General features: G+C 44.6%; 2 protein-coding genes across 3 annotated transcripts in view; both read right to left on the reverse strand.

Moving 5' to 3' along the window:
- LOC144132741 (uncharacterized) overlaps window positions 1–22,530 on the reverse strand; it is a 646,537-nt gene that overhangs the window by 166,375 nt on the left and 457,632 nt on the right. The gene's annotated exons all lie outside the window — the stretch shown is intronic.
- Window positions 1–22,530, reverse strand: part of LOC144132745 (uncharacterized) — a 170,009-nt gene that overhangs the window by 6,598 nt on the left and 140,881 nt on the right. For both annotated transcript variants that reach the window (XM_077665376.1, XM_077665375.1), the window contains exons 2-3: window positions 10,662–10,940; window positions 477–584 (exon numbers count right to left, since the gene is read on the reverse strand). In XM_077665376.1, the coding sequence (XP_077521502.1) occupies window positions 477–584; window positions 10,662–10,940 (387 nt within the window). The remainder of the gene's footprint in view (window positions 1–476; window positions 585–10,661; window positions 10,941–22,530) is intronic.

A 22,530-nucleotide genomic window follows, 5' to 3' on the forward strand; every position in this document is an offset into this window, starting at 1 on the left:
GGACATAATCTCATCATGCGTGCACATGCTACAGGAATGTACCATAGAATCTCAGCAATACCACCACCGCTCATTTGGTGCAATATTATTTCGTGAAACTCCCTGGTTGGAGTCCACTGCGTACAATGAGCCAAATTTCTGGGTATTCCTAACTCTCCCATGACCCCATAAATGATCCGGACGCGGGAGCCTCGAACGCAACCACGAACAGCACCGCCCTCACATTGCCAATGCCGCAATCACCAGTAGTGCAGTATGCATGGCGAGCACCGAGCACTGGTCAGCAGCCATAAATAAATCCCGTAAGCCATAAACAGGTTTACGTGAATGTATTTCTACACGTCAGCATGTGATTTTTTTTTTTTTTGATGACACGAACTGTAAGTGATACACCTTTGAAATCCCATGAGATTCATATCAGTGAGATTCTATTGTTCCATCGTCCCCCACCTTCCCTACATGTGCCCCAAACTTGCCTTCTCGCCTTGTAGAGATGGCACGGCGTCGCGTAGACTGGTGAAGCTGAACTTGATGTGGTCCCTTCGCCGCCGTTCCAGTGCGTTGTGGTGTGCCCTCTTGTCAGCCTGCAGAGAAAGACACATGCACCAGGGTGGTACACACCTTAAATCAGTTCTGAACGCAACCATCACCACATGCATCTACGTGCAAAGGCAGGCTAATAGGCAGTGTGCGCCAGGAGACATGCAAATGCACAAAACTCAAAGAGGCAGGGAGAGGCAAAGGCATCAAAGGTGAAAAAAAAGAAAAGAATCGGCGACTGTTGCCTCATTGGCAGAGACAGCTGCCTGAGCTTCTAGTCCTTAAAAAAACGCAACAGTTTGCACATGGACTTCGCTATGTATGCAGGTTTGTCGGATGCGAATAGTCAAAAGTAGGAGACCCATCACCCTAACATGAGTAGCCCTCACACACCTCATAGACCATTAGGTGTTTTTAAATGCACTGCATTTTTTTAAAGACAATGATAACCAGGATAGTGCACTTTGAGCTCCGAAGGTTTTATCTAGTCTCCATGAACTGGACTCCACATTACAATGAATCAGGCCTTAATCAGACAGCTTATTGTGAACATCTTTTTGCTTACGATTCCTCATTACGAACAACCTGCTTTATGGACCTTCTCGCTCGGGAACCAAAATGTCCATATTAGTGAAGAATGACGAATTAAACGAGGAATTTAGACTAATTCAAAGCAGAAAATTACATATAACTAGACAAGGCAATGTTTCGCAGTGGAACTTGGGTACTGTCATTAGATCCAGCCATGGGGCCAAGTCCTAGCTCCCATTACTTTCAGAGCTGTTTTTCCTACCACAGTTATTTGTTATGGCTTACTGAAAGTTTATGCTCCTCAGCATGACTGGTTTGCTGGGTTTTATGGCACATAAGCAGCTGAGGTTACCATGCACCGAACACAGGGTTGGAATCATACCCCCGTTGCGCCGGCATACTACTAGCTTGTAACTTTCATTACCTCATCATTACGAATCAATCATCAAGATTTGATGGATTTGAAGCACAATTTCAGTGCTACTGAGGATGCCATCTGATGGGCTGGTCAGACACTATACTTTCGTTTTATGAACGGTATGTATATTTCCACAAGGTGGCAGTTTTCGAAATGCCCGTGAAGTTGAGGTTGCAGAGTAGTGTCCTCACAGCATGGCATCAGCCAAGGGGGTGGGACGCACTCGAAAAAAATCTCACAGCTCACAATTCTGCATCTGCAGCACACATTTTGAATGCACGAAGCACAAGAGGATCGGCAATGAAACTGCACTACCTGATTTTGATTCCGACGATGAAACTGCGCAAACTCAGTATGGAATGTCAGCAGACGTCTGCCCACAAGTCTTGTTTTCAGTTTCTTGCCTGTTTTCTGTTGGTTCCTTCCTGGAGCCAGTTCACGCATCGCACTATGTAATGAATGATTTTTCTGGTTTCTGTAGTGTCTCAACATCTTATGGCAACGTTTACGTTCACAACCTGAACGTAAATCATATTTCGTCAAATCTAATTTGTAACTGCCGGACTGCTTCTGGTTTATTACAAAACACTGTTCAGCACGAGTTCCGATGAAAACAAAGTTGTTTAAAAGCTAGTGCTCAGCCAAATACAGTTTCTGCCCATAAATACTGCCCACGATAAGCTGATTTCAGGTCTAACTTTTGCATGGTTTTCATGAAAGTGTCTAGACACTGCAAGATGCCAGACCTGTGCCTTTCCGCTCCTACTACCCTATAAAGCCACTGTACGCACTAAAAGAGCTGCTATTGAAGAAACACGCCGCGCCAAGAATATGCTTCCCATGAAGATTTTGAATCAAGGTAAAACCACGTGTAACAGCTACGATTTTGAAAACAACAGCGCCTGCCAAAGACCCAAGGATGTGAAACAAGTTGCCAGCAGCCAGAAGCAAGGATCAACACACCACACCACAACCAACAACATACAGTCATGCAACTACAACTAAATGCAAATGCATTATCATTGCACACAAAATAAAGCGATATCTTTACCCACGTTTTATGAGCAAGAAGAAAGGAGGGGGACAACGCTGTCATAGTAGCAGGTACCACTAAAGTCATTGGGAGAGAAAGGCTAGGGCAAGATAGCTAGCTTTATGCACAATGACAAGAGAGCATGCTGGGCTGTGATGTAATGATAATGATGATGAAAAGTGATGAATTGGGCGTACAACTTCAAGAGACTGCCCATGCACAATCTGCAAAGATGCTGGCCTGCAGCAACAAACCAGATAGTGTACCACACCAGAAAACACATTTTACATGATACAGTTAAACCTCAAAAGAACAAAGCTGGAAAGATGTCAATATTGTATCGTCATTGATTACATGTAAAGATAACGCATTGCATGATATTTTAAAGGAACTCACACACTTCCGTTATCTTTTTATCATATAACTTTTTGCAACTATGTTTAACAGTAACACCAGTTCACACATGGCATAGGCCTGCAACATGTACAGTCATGGACAAAAGTTTGCAGGATACGTTTTCGCGGGAAAAAAATATCTGTTCTCCCGCTAGCCAGTCAGCTCGTAATCAATGCGTTGTGTTGTGTTTTATGGCACATAGGCAACTGAGGCCATCATGCGCCAAGAACAAGGTATAGGAAAATTCTTTTGTTGAATATTATAGAAATGCAAGAATAGTCCTTGCTCTAGCGGCCCTCAAACATTTATATTACCCAGTGAACACATACACAAATTTTATAAATGGCTACAAGTAAAAGCTTTAAAGAGGGCCGGGTAACCTCAGAAGCCTTCCTTGGCTGCGGAAGGACATCGAGGCTCCCAACCAATCAAAATAAAAGCCTCAGCTTTCTTCTCAGGCCTGAGATATTGGCTGAGGTGTACTAAAATGAAAACAAACCAGTGGGTAAAAATTTAGAGTCTCTTGAGAAATCCCGTGTCGTTAAGAAAGCTAAAAACACATGATATATTAACAATTGCATCGTCTCCTAAAAGCAGTGCGGGATGAAAGGGAATGCATTTATTATAAAATTCAGTAAAATACGTTTTTCTTATTTTTTCCAGTTCCACACAAGAGAATAAAATATGGTTAACCGTAAGTTCATCTCCACATTGTTGGCAAACAGGTTTGTCTTGTTTTGTTAGTAGGAAGTTGTGCGTAAGGTGCGTGTGGCCTATTCGGAGACGGCATAACATCACTTCCTTGTAACGTTCTTGGTGCACACACGACTTAAAATTCACCTAAAACTGGTTTTACCAAGTGTAGTTTATTTTTGACCTCATTGTTCCAAGCCGACTGCCATTTTTTTCTTAGTTTGCTTGCTACTAATTTCATGCAATCATTAAACGGCATATTTACTTTCATTATTTCCTTGCCACAAGCTTTACCAGCACATACATCTGCTCTCTCATTGCCTTCTATTCCCACATGACTCGGGACCCAGCACAGTTTTATATTTTGTCCTTGAGCTGTGGCAGTTACTATGTTGTGTATGATGTCACCGAGCAGAGGGGAGCTTGCATTTTTAGAATGGAGAGCTCCAAGTACACTTAAGGAGTCTGCGTAGATAACAGCATTTTTGAGGTTCTCACTTAGTATTTTTTCTATGGTCATCCATACTGCGTAGCACTCCGCAATGAAGATGGAGGAACACTGTGGTAGTTTTACTATTTGCTCCGAATTACCTTGCACCACTGCGCTTCCTACGCAACTATCTGTTTTTGATCCATCAGTATAAAATTCTGTAAAACTACTGTATTTTTTTCAAGGGCACGGAATTCTTGTAGTATATGTTGCTGTGGAGTTCGCTTTTTAGAGAAATGTGCAAGAGTGAGGTCACAGATTACAGGAAAATTGAACCATGGAGGCAGTGGACCACGTCTTCGAGCAACGGCAGGTAATGCATCCATTACGCCGAGGTTTTTGCACAAGTCTTCAAAACGCAGGAGAAGTGGCCTTATTGCTAATGGTTTGTTGTTAGTGTTCTAGATGGGCACTTTGTGACTATTTGGTGACAGATATGTTTAGGTAGTGAACGGATTTTTAAAACGTACGAGCAAGTGAGCATGGTTCTTCTCTCTGTAAGCGACGCTCGTTGGCTTCCACATAAAGATTGTTTATCGGTGACGTCCTGTATGCACCGGTGGAAAGACGCAAGCCTAAATTGTGTACCGGGTCTAACCGTTTAAGGTACGATTGCCTCGCTGATCCATAAACTATGCATCCGTAATCTAATGTAGAACGTACGACAGAGCGATGAATCCGTAAAAGACAAGTCCTATCGGAACCACAATGTTTTTGTGAAAGTACTTTTAGTATATACAGAGATTTAGAAGCTTTCTTTTTGAGTATGTTTATGTGTGGTAGGAATGTGAGCTTTTTATCATAAGTCATTCCTAGAAACTTGTGCTCATCTTTAATTTGTAGTAGGACTTCATTTAAATACAAGGAGGGATCAGTGTGCAGTCCTCTTCTAAGCGAAAAAAGAACAGCTACTGACTTTTGCATGGAAAACTTGAAACAGTTTCTGTCTGCCCATGTTGTTAGTTTATTTACTGTCATCTGTATTTGCCTCTCACACGATGAAATGCTAGAGGATGTGCAAGCAATCTGGAGATCGTCGACCCAGACAGAATACATGATAGACTTTGGGATTATTTTTGCTAGGGAATTCATTTTTACTATTTTACTATAAAAAGCATGGTGCTTAAAATACACCCCTGAGGCACGCCGTTCTCTTGAATGAAAGATTTAGAAAGAGTGGCACCCAGGCGTACTTGAAATGAACGGTTGGTCAAAAAGTCACTCAAGCATTTTAGCATTCTACCATGAATTCCGAGGTCTCCAAGGCCCCGCAGTATGCCAAACCTCCATGTGGTGTCATAGGCTTTCTCTAAATCGAAAAAGACCGCAAGGCCGTGTTGCTTGTGTATAAATGCTTCTCGGACTGTGTTCTCTAGGCGGACTAGATGGTCGGTTGTAGAGCACGCCTTTTTAAACCCACACTGATGGATGTCAAGATCACAAGATTGTAATATAAACATTAATCTAATGTTAAGGACGCTTTCGAAAGATTTGGCAAGTACGCTTGTTAGGGCTATAGGCCTGTAATTGCCAGGGGAGGTAGGTACTTTTCCCGGCTTCAACAACGGTACAATAATGACTTTTTTCCATGCCTCTGGAATCTCTCCTGATAACCATATTTTATTAAAAAATTTCAGAAGCGAGTCTACAGCATGTTCGGACAAGTGGGCAAGCATTTCGTAATGGACTTCATCTGGTCCTGGTGCAGTTTGTTTACCCGAAGAAAGTACACTGTTAATTTCTTTTAGTGTAAATGGGCTATTATATGCTTCAGGAGCACTGCCCTTTAGCGGCAGTCTTTCTTTTTTGGCTGTGTCTTTATATTTTAAAAATGATTCTGTATAGTTAGAGGAACTAGATACAGTGGAAAAATGTTCACCTAATACGTCTGCCTGTTCTTTTATATTTGTCTGTACACCAGGGGCGGTCAGAAGAGGAACTGTGAATGGAGAGTAGCGACCATCCATTTTGTGTACTGCCTCCCACATTTTTTTCGAAGAGACTTGGCTGTTTATCGAGGAAATGAAACGCTGCCAGGATGATTTTTCGGCATTTCGACGTATGTACCGCACTTTTGCTCTTGCTTTTTTAAAGTTTATAAGGTTCTCTTGTGTGGGGTATCGGCGAAATATACCTCAAGCTTTATTTTGTTGTTTTTTTCCTTCTTTGCAATCTCGTGTCCACCACATTTTATGGTTGCGTTGTACTATTCCTGAAGATTGAGGGATAGCCAAGCGTGCGGCAGAAAGAATGCAATTTGCGAACTTTTCATTTATTTCATTTACATTAAGATTTTCTAACGTAATATTTTCTAACGTGGCTGCTGTTCTAAACAGCTGCCAGTCTGCTAAATTGAGCTTCCAACACCGTGGTCTTGTCTGGGTGACTGATGGTGGGAATGACAGGCAGATTTTAACAGGGAGATGATCGCTTCCGTACGGGTTGTCTAAGACATCCCATTTAAAATCGTTAAAAACTGAAGGAGAGCTAAAAGACAGATCTAAAAAACACTCATTTTTCCTGAACTAGGGGAGCAATAAGTAGGTTTACCGGTGTTCAATAAACATATATTGTTGGATAGTATAAAATCCTCAATAACCTGACCTTTGCTATCGGTTTTCTCACTGCCCCAGAAAGAAGAGTGTGCATTAAAGTCGCCAACTATCAAGTATGGCGCCAGTAACTGTTATAAAAGGCTCTCTAATTCATGCTGTCTTACTTCGAGATGTGGTTGAAGATATACGCTACAAATTGTAATGGTTTTGTAACCGACCACGGTGGCTGCTACGGCTTCGAACCTAGTTTTGAGTTTGATCTCTCTAGCTGCTACGCCAGGTTGCACAACGATTCCTACGCCTCCCGAGAGTCTGCTCGCCCCCTCTCGGTCACGGCGGAAGACAGTATACTTCTTTAGCACCTTTGTGTGCCGAGAGCCTAGATTGGTTTCCTGCACACATAAAGCAATAGGAGAAATTGTGTTTAAAATGTCTTTTATGTCGTTATAGTTATTTACGAGACCTCTGCAGTTCCAGTGTATTATTAAAGCCATCTTAATGTTGTGTGCGTGTGTGCAGATAAAATTAGATTAACTTTGATTTGGCCCCTTGACTCGGAGCCTCACATTTTTTTGATCGATCCAAAGACCTCCGCCGTCCGTCCGATGTGAACGGCACGGGGCTGCCCTGGGTCGTGTCCATCGCCTCAGCAGAGGCGCTGGACGACCGTGCAGGATGCACGCTGACTTTTGAGTTAGACCTCGACCTGTGGGAAGAGGTCTTGAGGCCCGCTGACCCGGGGGTCTGAGCAGCCTGCTTTGGGGTTGGCGGAGCAGTATCAGCTACTCCACCAGGGGGCGCGGATGGCCCTACCATAGGCCCACTGCGTGCGGCCTGGACAGGTGCCGAAGCCTGGTGTGGTGCGCCGCGCCCACGCACCACATCGGTGAAGGTTGTTTTCGCAGTGAAGGAGAATCGGTTTGTTTCGGCGTATCGCCTTCTCGCTTCCTTGAAAGAAATGTTTTTAGTGGTTTTCAGAGTAATTATTTCTTTTTCTTTTTTCCAGGGCGGACAAGCCCTGGAGTATGCAGCATGGTCTCCCTCACAATTTGTGCACCGCGGGGCAGCAACACATTCATCTGACTGGTGGTCCTTCGAGGAGCATTTAGCGCAAGTTTTGCGGCCGCGACAACTCTGTGAGCCATGGCCGAACCTCTGGCAATTGAAACATCTGCGTGGGTTGGGTATATATGGCCTTACATTTATTTTCAGGTACCCGACTTCAATGCTTTCAGGTAGTGTGCTGGTGTTGAAAGTGAGGATCATGTGTTTCGTATCTATTTCTTTGTTATCCTTCCGGATCTTTATCCGCTGAACATTTATGACATCTTGGTCGGCAAGGCCTTCAAGCATTTCTTTTTCAGAGAGGTGAACAAAATCAATTTCTGATATGACGCCTCGGACTGTGTTCAAAGATCGGTGTGACGTGATGGAGACAGGAATCTACCCTATCGATACAATGTTTGCAAGTTTCGAGTGCTGGACAGTGTCACGTATTTCGAGCAGTAAGTCGCCACTAGCCATTTTTGATACCTTATACCCAAACCCCAAGGTATCTGTGAGGCACTTTGCTACCAAGAATGGGGAAATCAGTCTTGCTTTTGTTCTTCAGCTTTGCTGTGAATGACGTGAAATTTTGGGAATGACACTTTTCTTTTTTGAAAAAAATCTTCATCATTCCGCCCTCTTTTTAGAGAGCGATCAGGTTTGGAATGGAGGGGAGCCATAAAAAAAATTTAGTTTTTCAGCCACGGTGCCAGCCACCCACCACGGAGCCCAACAAGGGGACGGGACAGCAACTTGCACGCAAGTCCTGCCCACGCCAGCTGTACACCTCAACTATAACCAAATATGACGAAACCCAGGGTAGTTCGCCACACAAGGTTAACCCTAGCCGCCCATGAAGAAATGAAAAAACGAAGAAACGACGAGGAGACAGGACAGTAGTCAGAAAGAAGACAAGAAAGTAAAAGATGTAGAGGACGACAGGAAAAGGCGACTGCCGATTTCTCTCGGTTGGGTCAGGCCGGAGGTGCCATCTACAGGAAGCTGGGGCCAAAGTGGTGTGTTGCCTCCGCCGAGGGGCCTTAAAGGTACAAACGCTTGGCATCGGCTCAACCACCAGGATCCCCTTTTCTCCGGACACAGCGATGCCACGCACGGTGAGGCGCGGGTGCTCGGGTCCGTGGTGATGCACTGTTCACCATCATCCCCTGCGGGGATGTCCCTGCAGATGCTCGGGAACCCGCGGTGTCGCCACACACCGTCGCGACGCCTGCAAGCTGCAGGCGCCCCCCTGCGGGGACTCGTAATCAATGTAGTAGATAGTAAGATAGAGCATGTCTCCTCATGCTTGTGTGCTTTTAATTAACCGGCTTTGCCCAATTATGCAGAAATAAATTTTTTCTCCCGAATCTGCATCCAGAAAACTTTTGTCCGTGACTGCACATATATGGAGCCAACTTGGCATGAAATACGATGCTGGCGAAAGCACAAAATACCACAAGCTTTGCACAGTATATTCACCACTTTGTTATAGACAGCTTTATCGCAGTGAGGCTTAACTGTACCACTGGTTCAAGTCAAGTGCGAAATACAACATCGACGTGAGACGAGCACAAATACCGTAAACAACTTCACTCACCCTCTCTTCAGAGTAGGATCGCAGTGAATAAGCATAGAGGCGTTTTGAACATTAGCTACAACATACTCCTTTTCAAGAACAGGTGAACAGCTGTTCTCGAAGCAGGCTGAAGTTCCAGAAGTACAAGGCTCCAGCCAGCTACAACTGCCCTTTACAAGTGGTAGCCCTCCAGGGGTAGTCTGAAGAGGAGGCTTTATCTGTGAACTGTGCTTAAAGGGGCGCCCTGAAGTGATTTCGATGGGATTATTCTAGTGCAACAGATCAGCAGAGGTGGTCTTTGTGGGTATTCGAGTCAAATTTGTAAGCTCTGCATAGACCCTATAATTTAGAAATAATTTTTTATTTATTTATTTATTTATTATAGATACCTCAAGGGCCCTTGAGGGCTTTACATGAGGGGTGGGCTAACAACCTGGTGTTAATAGAACTCGCAACCAATAAAAGCAACGCACCTCACCGCGCGTCCCCTATGCTGATGACGTCAGTGAGCAGAAGAGCCAGCCTTCAAGCTCACCCAGTCTGCCCACCGACGTCATCGAAGTAGGAGACGCGCGGTGAGGTGTGTCACCCTAATCGGTTGCGAGCTACTGCGAGCAGCGATTTTTAAAAATTATTTCTAAATTACAGGCTTTATGCAGAGCTTTTAAATTTGACTCTAATACCCGCAAGAACAATCTCTACAGATCTGCTACATTAAAAATGCTCATCGAAACCACTTCAGGGTCCCTTTAAACTTAACTTGATGCATAAACCATACAAACAATGCCCAAAGAGATAACGCACTCCTGTTATAGCACAAAACAAGGTACGCACATACTCAATAAGTCCAGTTAGAGAGTAAGCTGATGGCTAAAGTCACCGTGCTCTTCCTGGTATGTTTCAATTCCCACTACACCGCCATTTGTATAGCTGCACGATTCTTTAGGACAGACATGTAAGTTAAAGAGATGCTCAAGATATAAAGAAGCAGAATACAAATAGAATGCGTGAATCAAAACTGCCAACAGAGGCACAAAGTGACATCTAAAGGTGGCTAGACAGTCAAAGAAAGTTTAATCCTCAGGACAGCAGGACAAGACGAATCAAGGCAGAGAAAAAAAAGAGAGAGGGGGTCACAGCATGCCATTTACAGGCATGAACTAAGACCAGGAAAAGAGGCTGAGGGGCAGCATGACGGCCGCCCACTACAACGACGGCTTGCGGCTAAAGTGGTGGCTTGCACCGTGGTGAGCACAAAAGAAAAAGGACAGACTGCCAACAGAAGAGGAATGGTTCGTGTAGAAAACTCCACACAGCACAGAAGAGCAGAAGGCGCATGCGAAATTTCTTCCCCGTCATTCTTTTCTCACACTAATGCCCACCCATTGGTAGTCGGCTTCATCCAAATCCGCAATGGCCATGTGGTGGGCTTTTTGCTTCAATTGAATTTCTTCCATTTTCGTGGTGACAGCCTTGAAGTATTGCCGGCCGCCAAGTTTTGAAGGCGTGGGCTTGCGCCCTGGTCCACGGCGCTGTCCTGACGGGAGCAACGCAGCTGCAGGTTTGCGGCACAGCTGGCGATGACTGAACCACGGAGGCTTGCGAGAGGGAGGACGCTTTCCCCACATGGGGGGTTCCTCATCACTCGACTGGGAAGAGGCCTTGAAGTAGAAGGAGCAGCGAACGTCGCGGAGCAGTGAGGTCTATGCATTCAACTTTCCCACAGGTGGGGCTTACCACAGCTGATCGTCCAAACGTTGGTTCACTGACAAGTGGCAAAAGGCACTAACAAATTGTCTCTTATTAGGGCACTATAATTTTTGCAACTTAAAATCAAATATATGGCTGCAACTTTTTGAAGAAATAAGCATGCAGAGCCTTAGGAATGACAAACAGGATGACATGTGCCACAGTGTGATTTAAAAAGTTTATCAGAGCAGCGCTTTTCACTAAGATTTTGGCTTTTAGGTTCCCTGGGCTGTGGCACCAGAACAGCGAATTTAAAGCAGTCATGTATTGTGCACTCACAGAACAGTAAGTAACACATATACCCCTCTGACATCACTGCCCCCTGAAACGAAAATCTGGTCTGCGTACAAAATGAGCTGCAATTAAATATGTGATGCACACTGGGGGACCCGTCATTCCCTGACGGGAAAAAGCTCGGTGCCACCACTACTTTACAACTTATTTAATTAACAGTTCTCGTGCAGTCCACAGAATGAAATGAGCTCATCATGCAGAACCTTTGCAACGACGGATGCCACCTACGGTAGCATTTTGCTCAAACATTATGAAACTGTGTACACAAACACTTAGTGTTATTTTTTGCTACTGATGGTTAAGAAGGAACTCACTGTTTTCAACTGCCCAGACTTTGAAAAGTAGAGCCATTTCCCCCCTCAAAACTACTGTGGCAGCATGCGAAACATGCAATTTTACATGCTGCTGCTCTTTCACGAACTTAAAAACAAAAACTGGCCATCAAGCCACTAGGGAAGAAGGCATTTAAAATGTCACGGCTTTTTTTCTTTTACCACATTTTCCCATATCAAAAACTGTAATTACTGTTAATCAGTTAGCATAGTTAACAGAACAATAAACAATAGCATAGCTTTCAAACATGCTTCTCATCCTAAATGCACTATACAGACATCTGAAAAGGATAGTACACAAACGAATCATGAAGAAGTCTAGAAATTTCAGTCAACAATCACCAAAAAAGGCCTGGATGAATAAGAATGACAAATAAAATTTTACGACAACACTACGCTTAATAGTACAATGTTCAGGAATAAACGGCAAGGTGAGGTGAATGTTATCAAACGTCAATGTTACAAAGAATGACACAATGGTGATTAATCAAAGCAAGCAATCACACAAAAACACTTGAAGCATTGGAATGCTCCAATACAAGTTCACAAATAGACTGCACACACAACCTGCAGAGTCCTCTGCCAGCTGCAGCATAACCAATGCTGAGATTTTATAAAGCACAGTGTTCACAACAGGGGGGTTATAAAATCCAAATGACAAATGAAATGTGATGAAAGGGATTAAAGAAAACATGATTATGAATGAAGCGACATGCAAAAACGAAACAAATTCACACCACAATGACATGCAGAAGAACATGCACTTTGGAGTTACACCCAGGCAGGTAAATCTACTCTGCGACAGCTCGGATGAGCTGTACGGCATGCAAGCACAGCAATGCAAAACATTCCTTTTGTCAGTGGTAAGCACATGCAATGCTGTAAAGTGCACCACATTTAATGAGCCGCTGCAGACAGCTACAAAACATGAATTAACTCCGTCCAATTTTCCCCACGACAATCGTTAGGTTGGGGCAACCTAGAAAGAATGAAAAATAATAAGCCCTGCCTGCACCACTAACGTTCAACAGGCTTAATCCAATCTAAAGTTGAAAAGGCCCGAAGGCAATGATGCGATTTTACCATTCGTAGGTGGAGGAAATGGGCAAAAAATAACCAAAAAAAAGAACCTCAGTGCAGTGCACTCTACAAACATGGATGGATGGATGGATACGGCTGAACCCTTTAAATCGGGCGGTGGCTCAAGCCACCTAGCCATGCCTTGTGAAATTTTACTCCTGTCTTGCTTTTAGCCACCAATCAGATAACCTTCGCTTGGTTACTTCTAACTTCTTAAAATTAACTTTCCCTTCACTATCCCTAAACCCCAATGCCTTGGGTAAGTCAGCCCTGCTGCTTTCCACTGTAGGGTGAAGCCCTTTACAGAAAAGTATCAAGTGTTCAGCCGTTTCCTCCTCCTCTCCGCACACAATGCACAAAGTGTATCTCATGGTACCTGACTCTATACGTCTTAGTCCGCAAAACTCCAGTCCTGGCCTCAAACAACAAAGAGCTTCCCCTACAATTATCATAGATATTTTCTTTGACAATTTCCTGTTTAAAGGTCCGGTATGTTCCCAGTGCCGATTTCGTCAGCATCCCTGTTTTCCACAGAGCTCTCTGTTTCTTTAACTTTTTTCTTAACCGATAATTGCTGATTTGCCCCCTTACTGCTGTCCAGATATTTGCTTGTCCATTTTCTAGTTCGCTTTCTCCATTTCGTGTCAGCATTCTTTATATACAGGTATCTGAAAAATTTCCTAGCCCACTCCTTTTCCTCCATCTTTCAACAGTCAACAGCGCCATCTGCTAGAGAGATGGCGCCACTGTCGCTGCCTTCTTTGCCCTAGCAGCACTAGAAACCACTAGAAACACACCACCCGTCCACGGCAGGGCGCCGGGTCGTGTATTGATCGGTGCCCGCGCTGCCGCTCGACCTAGCACAGCTCACACACCGAATCCCAAAGGCAAGCGTTAGGACCGTTCGCCACTATTTACTCGCTCGACTGGCGGAGTGGGCAGGTCATGTCAACAGAGGCCGCTTGTGAAAAAAAGAAAGTGACAAAATCGAAGATCGCTCGTCTTATTCAGCAGCTGTGCTCTTTGGATATGCGAATGCATTTATGAGCAAAAGCGAGACGCAGGGGCAAATTAAGTGGGCTACGGCCCGTCGAGAACGCAGGTGACGTTTCGCACTGAACCTTCTGCACACAGATATCAAGGCGACAATTAAGAGGGCGCAAGCGGCGTTCTGAATTCGCAGGTCCTTGCGCAAAGTGCGGTTGCTTGACCCCGGATACCGTTGCTTGGTGCGAGATCGGTAGCGGAGACGCATGAAGGAAATCTTACGCGGCAACGCCAAAAGCGTCGCTGCAGACCGGTGGGCGCAACTTCTGCTACCCCGACGCCGCAACATAGCATAGCATAGCTGAACAACATCTCATCAATCTGGGTCGTGGCAGTTATTAGATGGCAATCCCGTGCCGGCACTGTTTTAAAGGCTCCATATGCGTTTGCCGTAGCTCCAGCGGCGTGAACGGCGCCGAACAAATTTCCAGCAGCCACCGCAAAGGCGGATTTCGAGCAAGTGTGACGTTTTCTCAGCCGGATAAAGCCTGTTTCACATGGTGCGACGGGAACGAAAAATTACGGCCCGGTCGCACTGCCGTTGCAACGGTAATCGCAGCCGCTGTTTCACATGCCAACGATTTCTGTCGGTGCCGTCGGCACCCTAGCGTCGGTGCGGCCTTTCAGTGGCCGAAAATTCTTCGGCTGCAATAAATGTCAAACATCGTGGCAGGCGTTGATTTTGTAATCATGAGTAATAATATTGAGCCGTGATGTATTATTAAGTTCAATAAGACGTTTTCGAGATTTTCCTGTCATGTCGCTGAACTCCTATTGGCTGACTACTGTGGCCATCGCTGCGACCGCACCGACGCTGCGACAGTGCGACCAACTTGTTGAAAGTCTGTCTCAGTGGCCCTGCGACGAGAACGACGCGCATTTCTGTCGCACAGCGGCAGAAATCGCACTGCGCTGCGGCAACAATCGCATCATGTGAAACGGCCTTAACGCGGAAAAAATAATTTTGCGTGAGCGTGAATCATAACAAAGCTGGCTTCGAACGACATTGAGATTATACTTACATGAAGCCATTTGCAAACATCTCGCGTCCATATTCACCAAAGGACCCAGCTAGGGTTTATTTACAGGCTTATTGAATAAAGGCCTTTTGATTAATATAACCCACTGCTGAATGCCCCTAAAAAGTATTGTAATGCGACGCGTAAAATGATGACAACCACGATTTAACGCAAAAAGAGCTAAATATACGTTAGGCTGTGCGTACAATAAAATATCCCCGTTAAGCACAACGCTTACGTGGTCACCATCTGGGAACGTGATTGACTTCACGTAGTGCTTGCAGAGCTGTAAGGCACCAAAAAATTGTCAACCAGCTGCAAGAAAGTTCGAACACAACCGTTTCATAATAAAACATCCATGAACTTGCAATAATTCCTTGAGCGACTGCAGCGTATTTCAGCGTTGAATGCCGTTAGTCACCTTATGGAACGCCACGTACTGGAATGGCGAAGTACCCCGATAGAAAAAAAATTACGTCGAAGAAGCCAACAACTTCTCGCGAAGCTTGCAATTAACTCGAGAATACGTACTGCCCGAAAAAGAAAAAAAAACATGACAAAGTCGAATTTCGGGGCGAATAACATCAGCCGCGCACGAAACGTCAGCCGCCTGGGGCACGTTACGGCTCGCCGCGTCGCTCGCAACGCAGAATCATGAAAGCAACGCGCGCTAGGATGCGTGGCATGCTCGAGGAATTTACGCGTACAAGGCGCGGTAACAGCGAACAATGAAAAGCATTCACGCGAACTGACAGTCACCACGAAAGCGATCTACGGGTAAAGGACTGCCCAGGCAACGCAAAACAATTTTGACTCCTCCGAAGCAGTACGAACAGCTCCGCGCAAGTTACTGAAGGCAAATCATATCGCCGACGTATACTGGGAGACAGGTTTATAAGCTGCGCAAAGCAAAGAAAAAGAAAAGCCATCCCACAGCTGACAGTGACGCAAGCTAGTATTATGGAGGTCAGCGCGACTGTCAAATGCAAACATGCACTACACGCTACAACGCGTCAGCGAGTTTTATTAAACAGCCCCAACAGCCGCGGCAGAACTGACAGAAGTGAGAAGACAAACGCACAACTGCCCGGATCCGCCAAATCGCACGCGTAAAGGAGCCAGTCGATGGCGATGATGACAGAGGCGCAGAGAAAACACGCTTGCTGGTGGCGGCGGCGTGATTTTTTCAGTCACGCGAGTGTCAGGGCAGCGAGCATGGCTAACTGGCGCCGCGTCCGGGCACCGCGGCTGTTCGGCGCACGCGAGCGGGCAAATAGCGGTCACGTCCTACGGCACGCCACGGAGTCTGCGGGCGTTGCACCACACTTTCCCGGGTGCGCCTTCGCCAAATGCAGCCGGCACAGCCTGACGGCCGCCGATTGGCCGCGACGGCTTGTGACGGATTTCCGGTGTATTTTTGTTTTGCGCGCTCAGAAATGTTCTGAACTGCAATAAACAGTTCACAAACTAAATAGAATCAATGCAAAAAATACTAAGCGAGATATATATTTTATGCCAACAAAAATGTTTGATTGTTATGACAACTAAGTAGACAAAATCGCGCCCAGCAGTTCGGTGAAACGAGCCGTGAAAGCAAGCACCAGCAGTGGGTGTAAAGAGGTGGCATAGGCGCGCACGAGCGTTGCGCCACGCGCTTCGATGCCGCTCTGCTTTTCTTTTATTAAAGCGATGTTTATTGCCTCAGGGCATAAAAATTATGAAGTGCCGTTCTGCTTCAGCGTGGTCAATAGACGAATTTAGTGACCTCATGGCTGTGCTCCGTCGTGCTTGTTCCTAGTTGCTGTTCCTCAACCAGTCGTCGCGGAATGCTGTGCGTCATGCAAGTCTCGGTTTGCGTGCTCTATTCACCTGCGTGAGCTCTTCACTCTTTAGTAGTGGTCAGCGAGATGTTGGCATGCTGCTTGACGAAAAGATGTTTATCCTTCAGGCCTGCGATTGCCTTACTGTCTTGCCCATGACTGTTGTACTGGTGACACTGCAGGCGGATGTCACTAGCGCAACCCGCATTGATCTGATTACGCGTTTTTGTTTGCCGTCACCTTGTGCGAAGGGAATATCGCGGCGCCCGCACGAGCAAAGTTGTCCTGCACTCGAGATTCAAATAATTCCTTCTGTAGCTCACCAGTCAACAGGAATATGTGTGTTCTTCACTACTTGTCCCACTCCCTCGTCAGTTTTACCACAACTTATTAGGGCAGAACTTATTAATGCATACGTACAACCAAGCTTATTGACAATATTGCCGACTGCAGTGCACATAAAAGTGGACGGTAAAGTAAAAAACGACTTGTTTATTTTTATGCTGCTTTGTTTAGGTGCCAGCGCATCACACAGATTACTCTCACTAGATAGTTGCTGAATTATCATTACAACTCCTTACAGCAGTACTTCACTTGGAAGGACTACATCCTTGCATGGATTAACTGCAATTCATATCTCCTTGAGTAATTTCTAGCATTTTTCTTGTACAGTAATAACTGTGCTGCACGTGACTTCCTCCAAGATGAAAGGCCACTGATTTAGTAAAAACAAAATACTTCCACTCACGTGCTCAACAGTAAGAAAGGTATTAATGTTGGTGGGGCAGTGTGCACCCTAGATGAAGTTGTTGCAGTCATCAGGTAATCCAGGTGGGCGTGGACCATGTGGGCGCTTGGCATGTAGGCAATTTCCTCCAGTCCTTGTCCTTTAGCACTGCTTCATATTACCCACGTGGCCCTGGCATAGATGTTATTGCGCGGAGGACAGCACTACAGTTACTGCACTCCTTTGCCGCATGCGAGCGTGAGGAGCCTGAGATTTTTTTTTGTAAATATATGCAACCATATGTAAACTGGCGTGATCTTTCTATCTTTTTCTGTGTCCTAAAATAAATAATTTACCACACATAGTAGGCTAAATCTTGGTGTAAATAAACTGCAATATGTGCAATGCTCTTAACCTGTGCAAATAACATGAAAGCTATCCAATGTGTTTACAACTTCCAGCTGTGGGAGAGTTCATGTGCACTGTCCAGAGATGCAATTACAGTGCCTCCAGCCACTCAGCTTTGATTTTTAGATTTATTAATTGCAGTGGACTGGCTGTCAGGGATCGCACAAATGTTCATAGCAACTTTCCTTACACTCATACTAAAAAGTGAAATATGCATGTACACTAGGCTGAACTTTTCGTTTGCATGCAGGACGAGGAACAAATTTTATTTGTCATATGACAAAGAGGGTAAGGGATGAGGCTTAGACATGGGCCCTCGTGAACTGCGCTAAGTGGCTTGAAGACCATGCTTCTTGGCGACCTCAGGGCCCAGCCCACTATCCAGAGTTTTATCTTCATGTGAGGGCTGAGCAATGGAGTCTCCAACTGACTTTGGAACTGACTTTGATTTCAGATTTGGAAGCTCAAGGGTGGTGGGTCCTTTGGGCACTCGAATAGGATGTGATTGAGAATTTGCTTTAGAATCATTGCAGAGTGTGCAGCGGGAATTTTATTCCGCAGGATACATCAAGGAATAGATATAAGGATTTCGTAATGTCCCCATCTGAAGTTGCCACCAGGAAACCTGCTCTGCTTTGGTGAGGGATTTGTGTGGGGGTGGGTATTTGAAGTTTGAACTGAGAGTCATTGCCTTTCTGTAGTCACCTTCGTCCTTGGTACAGTGTATTGTGCTGCTTCTTGAAGATGTGTACCACCAAGTAATCCAGTTGTCTAAGCTAGTGGGATTTTGTTTCCAAGTGGACTCAAACATGTCTGCAGCCATTTAAACATGAGCTTAGAGCTTAAAAAGCAGTTCAGTAATGCAGCAGTTGTTTCTGAATGTTGCAATGTTTTTACTGTTGCTAGTGAAATGCAGCACAATATTTACATACACTTCCCCCAGCAGCAGTATATAGTCTGCAAAAGATGCAGAAGCCAGTTTTCATTTGACTGTAGTCAGAGCATAGAGGAATGATTAAACAGGCCCTGCCATCCAAGCTGCATTCCAGAAAGTGTCGTGGTTTTTCACGAAGAGCACCAAGATTTTTTAGCCATCAGTCATGTTAATGGCACCTGCAGCAAGCTCGAAGAGGATTTCCATGGTATCTGCTGCCCTGCACTGCTTTGTGCATGCTCAGGCATTGCTATAGCAAGAGAGATACCAGTTGCTCTCGGCTTCCCAATTGGTCATGTAAGTGGTATTCATGGCAATGCCTACTTGTCGCCACTGAAAAACTGCTGTAATGCAGTACAATGCCCTTTTATTTTTCATCTTTCCGACACACATCTCGATCAGCGGTGAAACACTGTGTGCATATCAGTAAAGCTGACCAGAAACTTCATAGAAATGAAAGTTGAACTTCTTGTGGACTGTCTCTGTAGAATCACAAAACACCACAAAAGTAATTGTTCAACACAGTATGCTGTCAGAAAGACTGTACAAGTTACAGGAGGCAGTAAAGACATTTCAGATATGGCTTTATGCTGTAGAGCTCAGTTGGGCACAGTTAATACGAACGACCCAAAGTATACACAGCTTTTCTACTGACTAAACTTTCTCAATGTGTTCTGTTAAGATGGAGATCTCCTGTTTGGACAATGGACAGAATGAAATGCAGAGAGTCCTTTAAGACCCATGGATGTTCGTTGCTTCATTATGGAGAGCAATGTGAACAAACCTTGACTGTGGTGACCAGATACTATATTACAGAACAAGTACTGATAGAACTGTTGGGCAGAAGCATCCAATATACATTGAACCGAACGACATTCTTACTCAGTGGAATGCACATCATACTGCTTATCAGTGTACAGATATTACTTCATTACCCCATGAACCGCAGGCACACTGGCTACCCCTGTTCACACATTTCCTGGCTGCCAGCACCTCCTTATGTAAAATTCATGGGTAGCAAGTTGCGCCCAAAGGTTTCGGCAACTAACTGTCTGGCACGCATCATTTTTATAACACTCAAGAAATGAAGCTACTCAAAAATAAAAGAACACAGCCACTTGCGAACAGGATAATCTTCCCGAAAAGAGCATGCAACAAATAAAAAATGCACGCTTCTCAGCTACTTAACAATAAACAGCAGCAGCAACCACATCACTCAATCCGAACAGTATAGGAATTGGTTCAACTGAAACTTGGTCACCACAGCAGCTGCCTAGCATAGCACTGCGAGCATCCGCCTGATATGTGGCAGGTCCAAGGCTTTATCTCTAGTGCCTTCGGGCACCCACCGGTTTCCAACGTGTACAAGCTTACCGCTGTACTGGTGTTTGGTTTCCCTGGGGTAAAATTATAGGAAAAATTGGATCTTTCACCTCACCTGAAGCACAAACACAATAGCAATGGTTTGTCTTGGCCTAAGTGTCCTTGGCAGGGCTTAAAACCAGGGGCTTAAAATAACTAGTGTTGACAAAGGAAAGGACCTGAGACCCAACACCCCACCCCCCACCCCCTTACTAGAATGTGGGAACTGCATGAATCTGAAGCAGGCAATTATTTCTTATTCTTGTGAGTGATGGTCGGAACATTTATTTGCTATAGTTTCAGAAATTTCATTGTGATTTTTATTAAGAATCACTGATATGTTTTCTAAAACCAGAGAAGGAGAAAAATAAAAAGTTGGCAGCACTACACAAAGGCTGGAAGAAAAATGGAAACCTATGCCCTCACACCACGAGGCAATGCAGAGGTGGTCACGTAGCTCCAAGGCTAGACAGAAACAATGCATAACAACGAGCACACTGGCAGAGTGAGAAGATCATTTGTTTCTAGTCTGTGTTAAATTGAGCAAACGACGTTTAAAAATGATTTCTCCCCTTCGTATAAAACGATATGTAAAACAGGCTGCTAGTCACTTTCCCTCCGCCTGTCATTGCACCACTAGAGAACCCCCTTTGATGGAGCCAGACTTTAGCTCTTGGAGCATTAAAGAGAAGCCATCACTAAACGCGATTTGAGCCTCGACAGGCAGGCACTTGTATCAATAATGTAGTATTTGGAAACCGCTCAAAGCTGGCACTGCAGAGTCAACCACCATGTAAGAGCACTAGCACACTTCGAAGAATTGGGATCAGCCCTAATAAGGTGATACAGAAATATGCATGGTTTCACATGGTTCCATGAACACATAAATGGCAAAAGATACACTTACCAGGAAACATAGCTGGTTACAGCAAAAGTTGCAAATCAGAATCTATGTTTGAACAAAGTTTTGACAATGCAAGTGCCTATATTTGTCAATTTTGTTCTTTTGCATTTCTTTTGTTTTTGATCTTTCCCTGGCACCTGTTTCTGTATCATTTCCACTTGACTGTACATTGGATACAATGCTACTGCTCCTTAGCCAATTGTGTGTCACTTCTTGGCTCATATCATATATGTACCCTCTGGTGACTTCCAAAATATGTGAAAGTTAGCACCCATACCGACCACTCCTGTGTTTTTGTCTATGTTTCTGTCATGCTGGCCCTACATTGGCTAAGGGTTGGAGGACTAGGGAAAACAAGAAAGCAATTTTCATTGGTTAAGCACCGTTACCACTCAACAGAGAAGAAATCATGTCATTGCAGACGATCACAAGCAAAATGCAGCAGACGGATGCACATCAATGATATGCCCCGTGCAATGCTTTGAGAATGCCTTCAATAAGATGATGCTGCCGAACAAGGAAGCCTCGCTCAATGCCGGTAAAGAACCCGAGCTGGATGAGCGGCTCAGTGATGGCACTATTCTGAATACGGCAGCAAATACAGAATCAGAAGACAATACAATGAGCACAGTTTCATGGTGAAGAGTTAGGTCAGTGCAAAGCGCAGTACTATGCATACTGTGGCCCAGGAGTCTCTTCATACCTTGTCGCATTTTTGGAAGGCTGTACAAGATGCAACATGTACTTGAAAAATCACCAAAAATTTGCCTAATATCGACTGCACTACACACAGCTAGGCACAGAAGCATATTTAATATACAAGAATTTTTCTGAACCCACGTTATTCATCATCAATAATTATTACAGCCAACTTGCTTTATTGAAAATTTTGGTTGAGAACCAAAGTGTTGATTTCAACAAGACATGACTAAACTGTATGAGACAGGACTCTTATACCTCTTAGCTGCGCTCTGCAACTTTCAATTTGTCAAAGAAGGTATGGAGGTGACACTTAGCAATTCTATCACAGCTGTGTGAAGAACCGCATTCCATATATCCTGCACGTCATCTTTTCCATGTTGACTAAGAAAATAGGGCTAATCAGCGGCCCATGCCATTAGCCAAGCTAACATAAGCAACCAAAGCTAAATGGAAAGCTGCTTTAATGATGGATGCAACTCCCAATTGCATAAAGGGTGTTAAAATATGGGCGAAATCTATTGCCACAGGAATTATGAACGACCATGTTCAACATGCATAAAAAGCGTTTCTGGTCTATGTACCATATGCTGCTGTGTCTGGAAGAAAATTAACAGTGATTTCGTTTATGGAGCCCCTTTAATTACTGAAACTGCATTCCAATGCATACTTATACAGCCCAGCATTAGAAAAAAGAAAGTCAAGAATCGCTTTTACTCATTTACGATGCTCGAAAACATTTTCTAATGAAGTCTCAAAATGTTTTCATCACCAAAGGGTGCCGTCTCGAGAATGTTTCAAGCAGCAAAAGCTGCAGTCTTCACTGTATGCCAGACTTTTTTTTCCCCATTTTCTCGTGCGAGGCACAACCTGATG

The sequence above is a fragment of the Amblyomma americanum genome, chromosome 5 (genome assembly GCF_052857255.1).
Source record: "Amblyomma americanum isolate KBUSLIRL-KWMA chromosome 5, ASM5285725v1, whole genome shotgun sequence".
Taxonomy (NCBI): domain Eukaryota; kingdom Metazoa; phylum Arthropoda; class Arachnida; order Ixodida; family Ixodidae; genus Amblyomma; species Amblyomma americanum.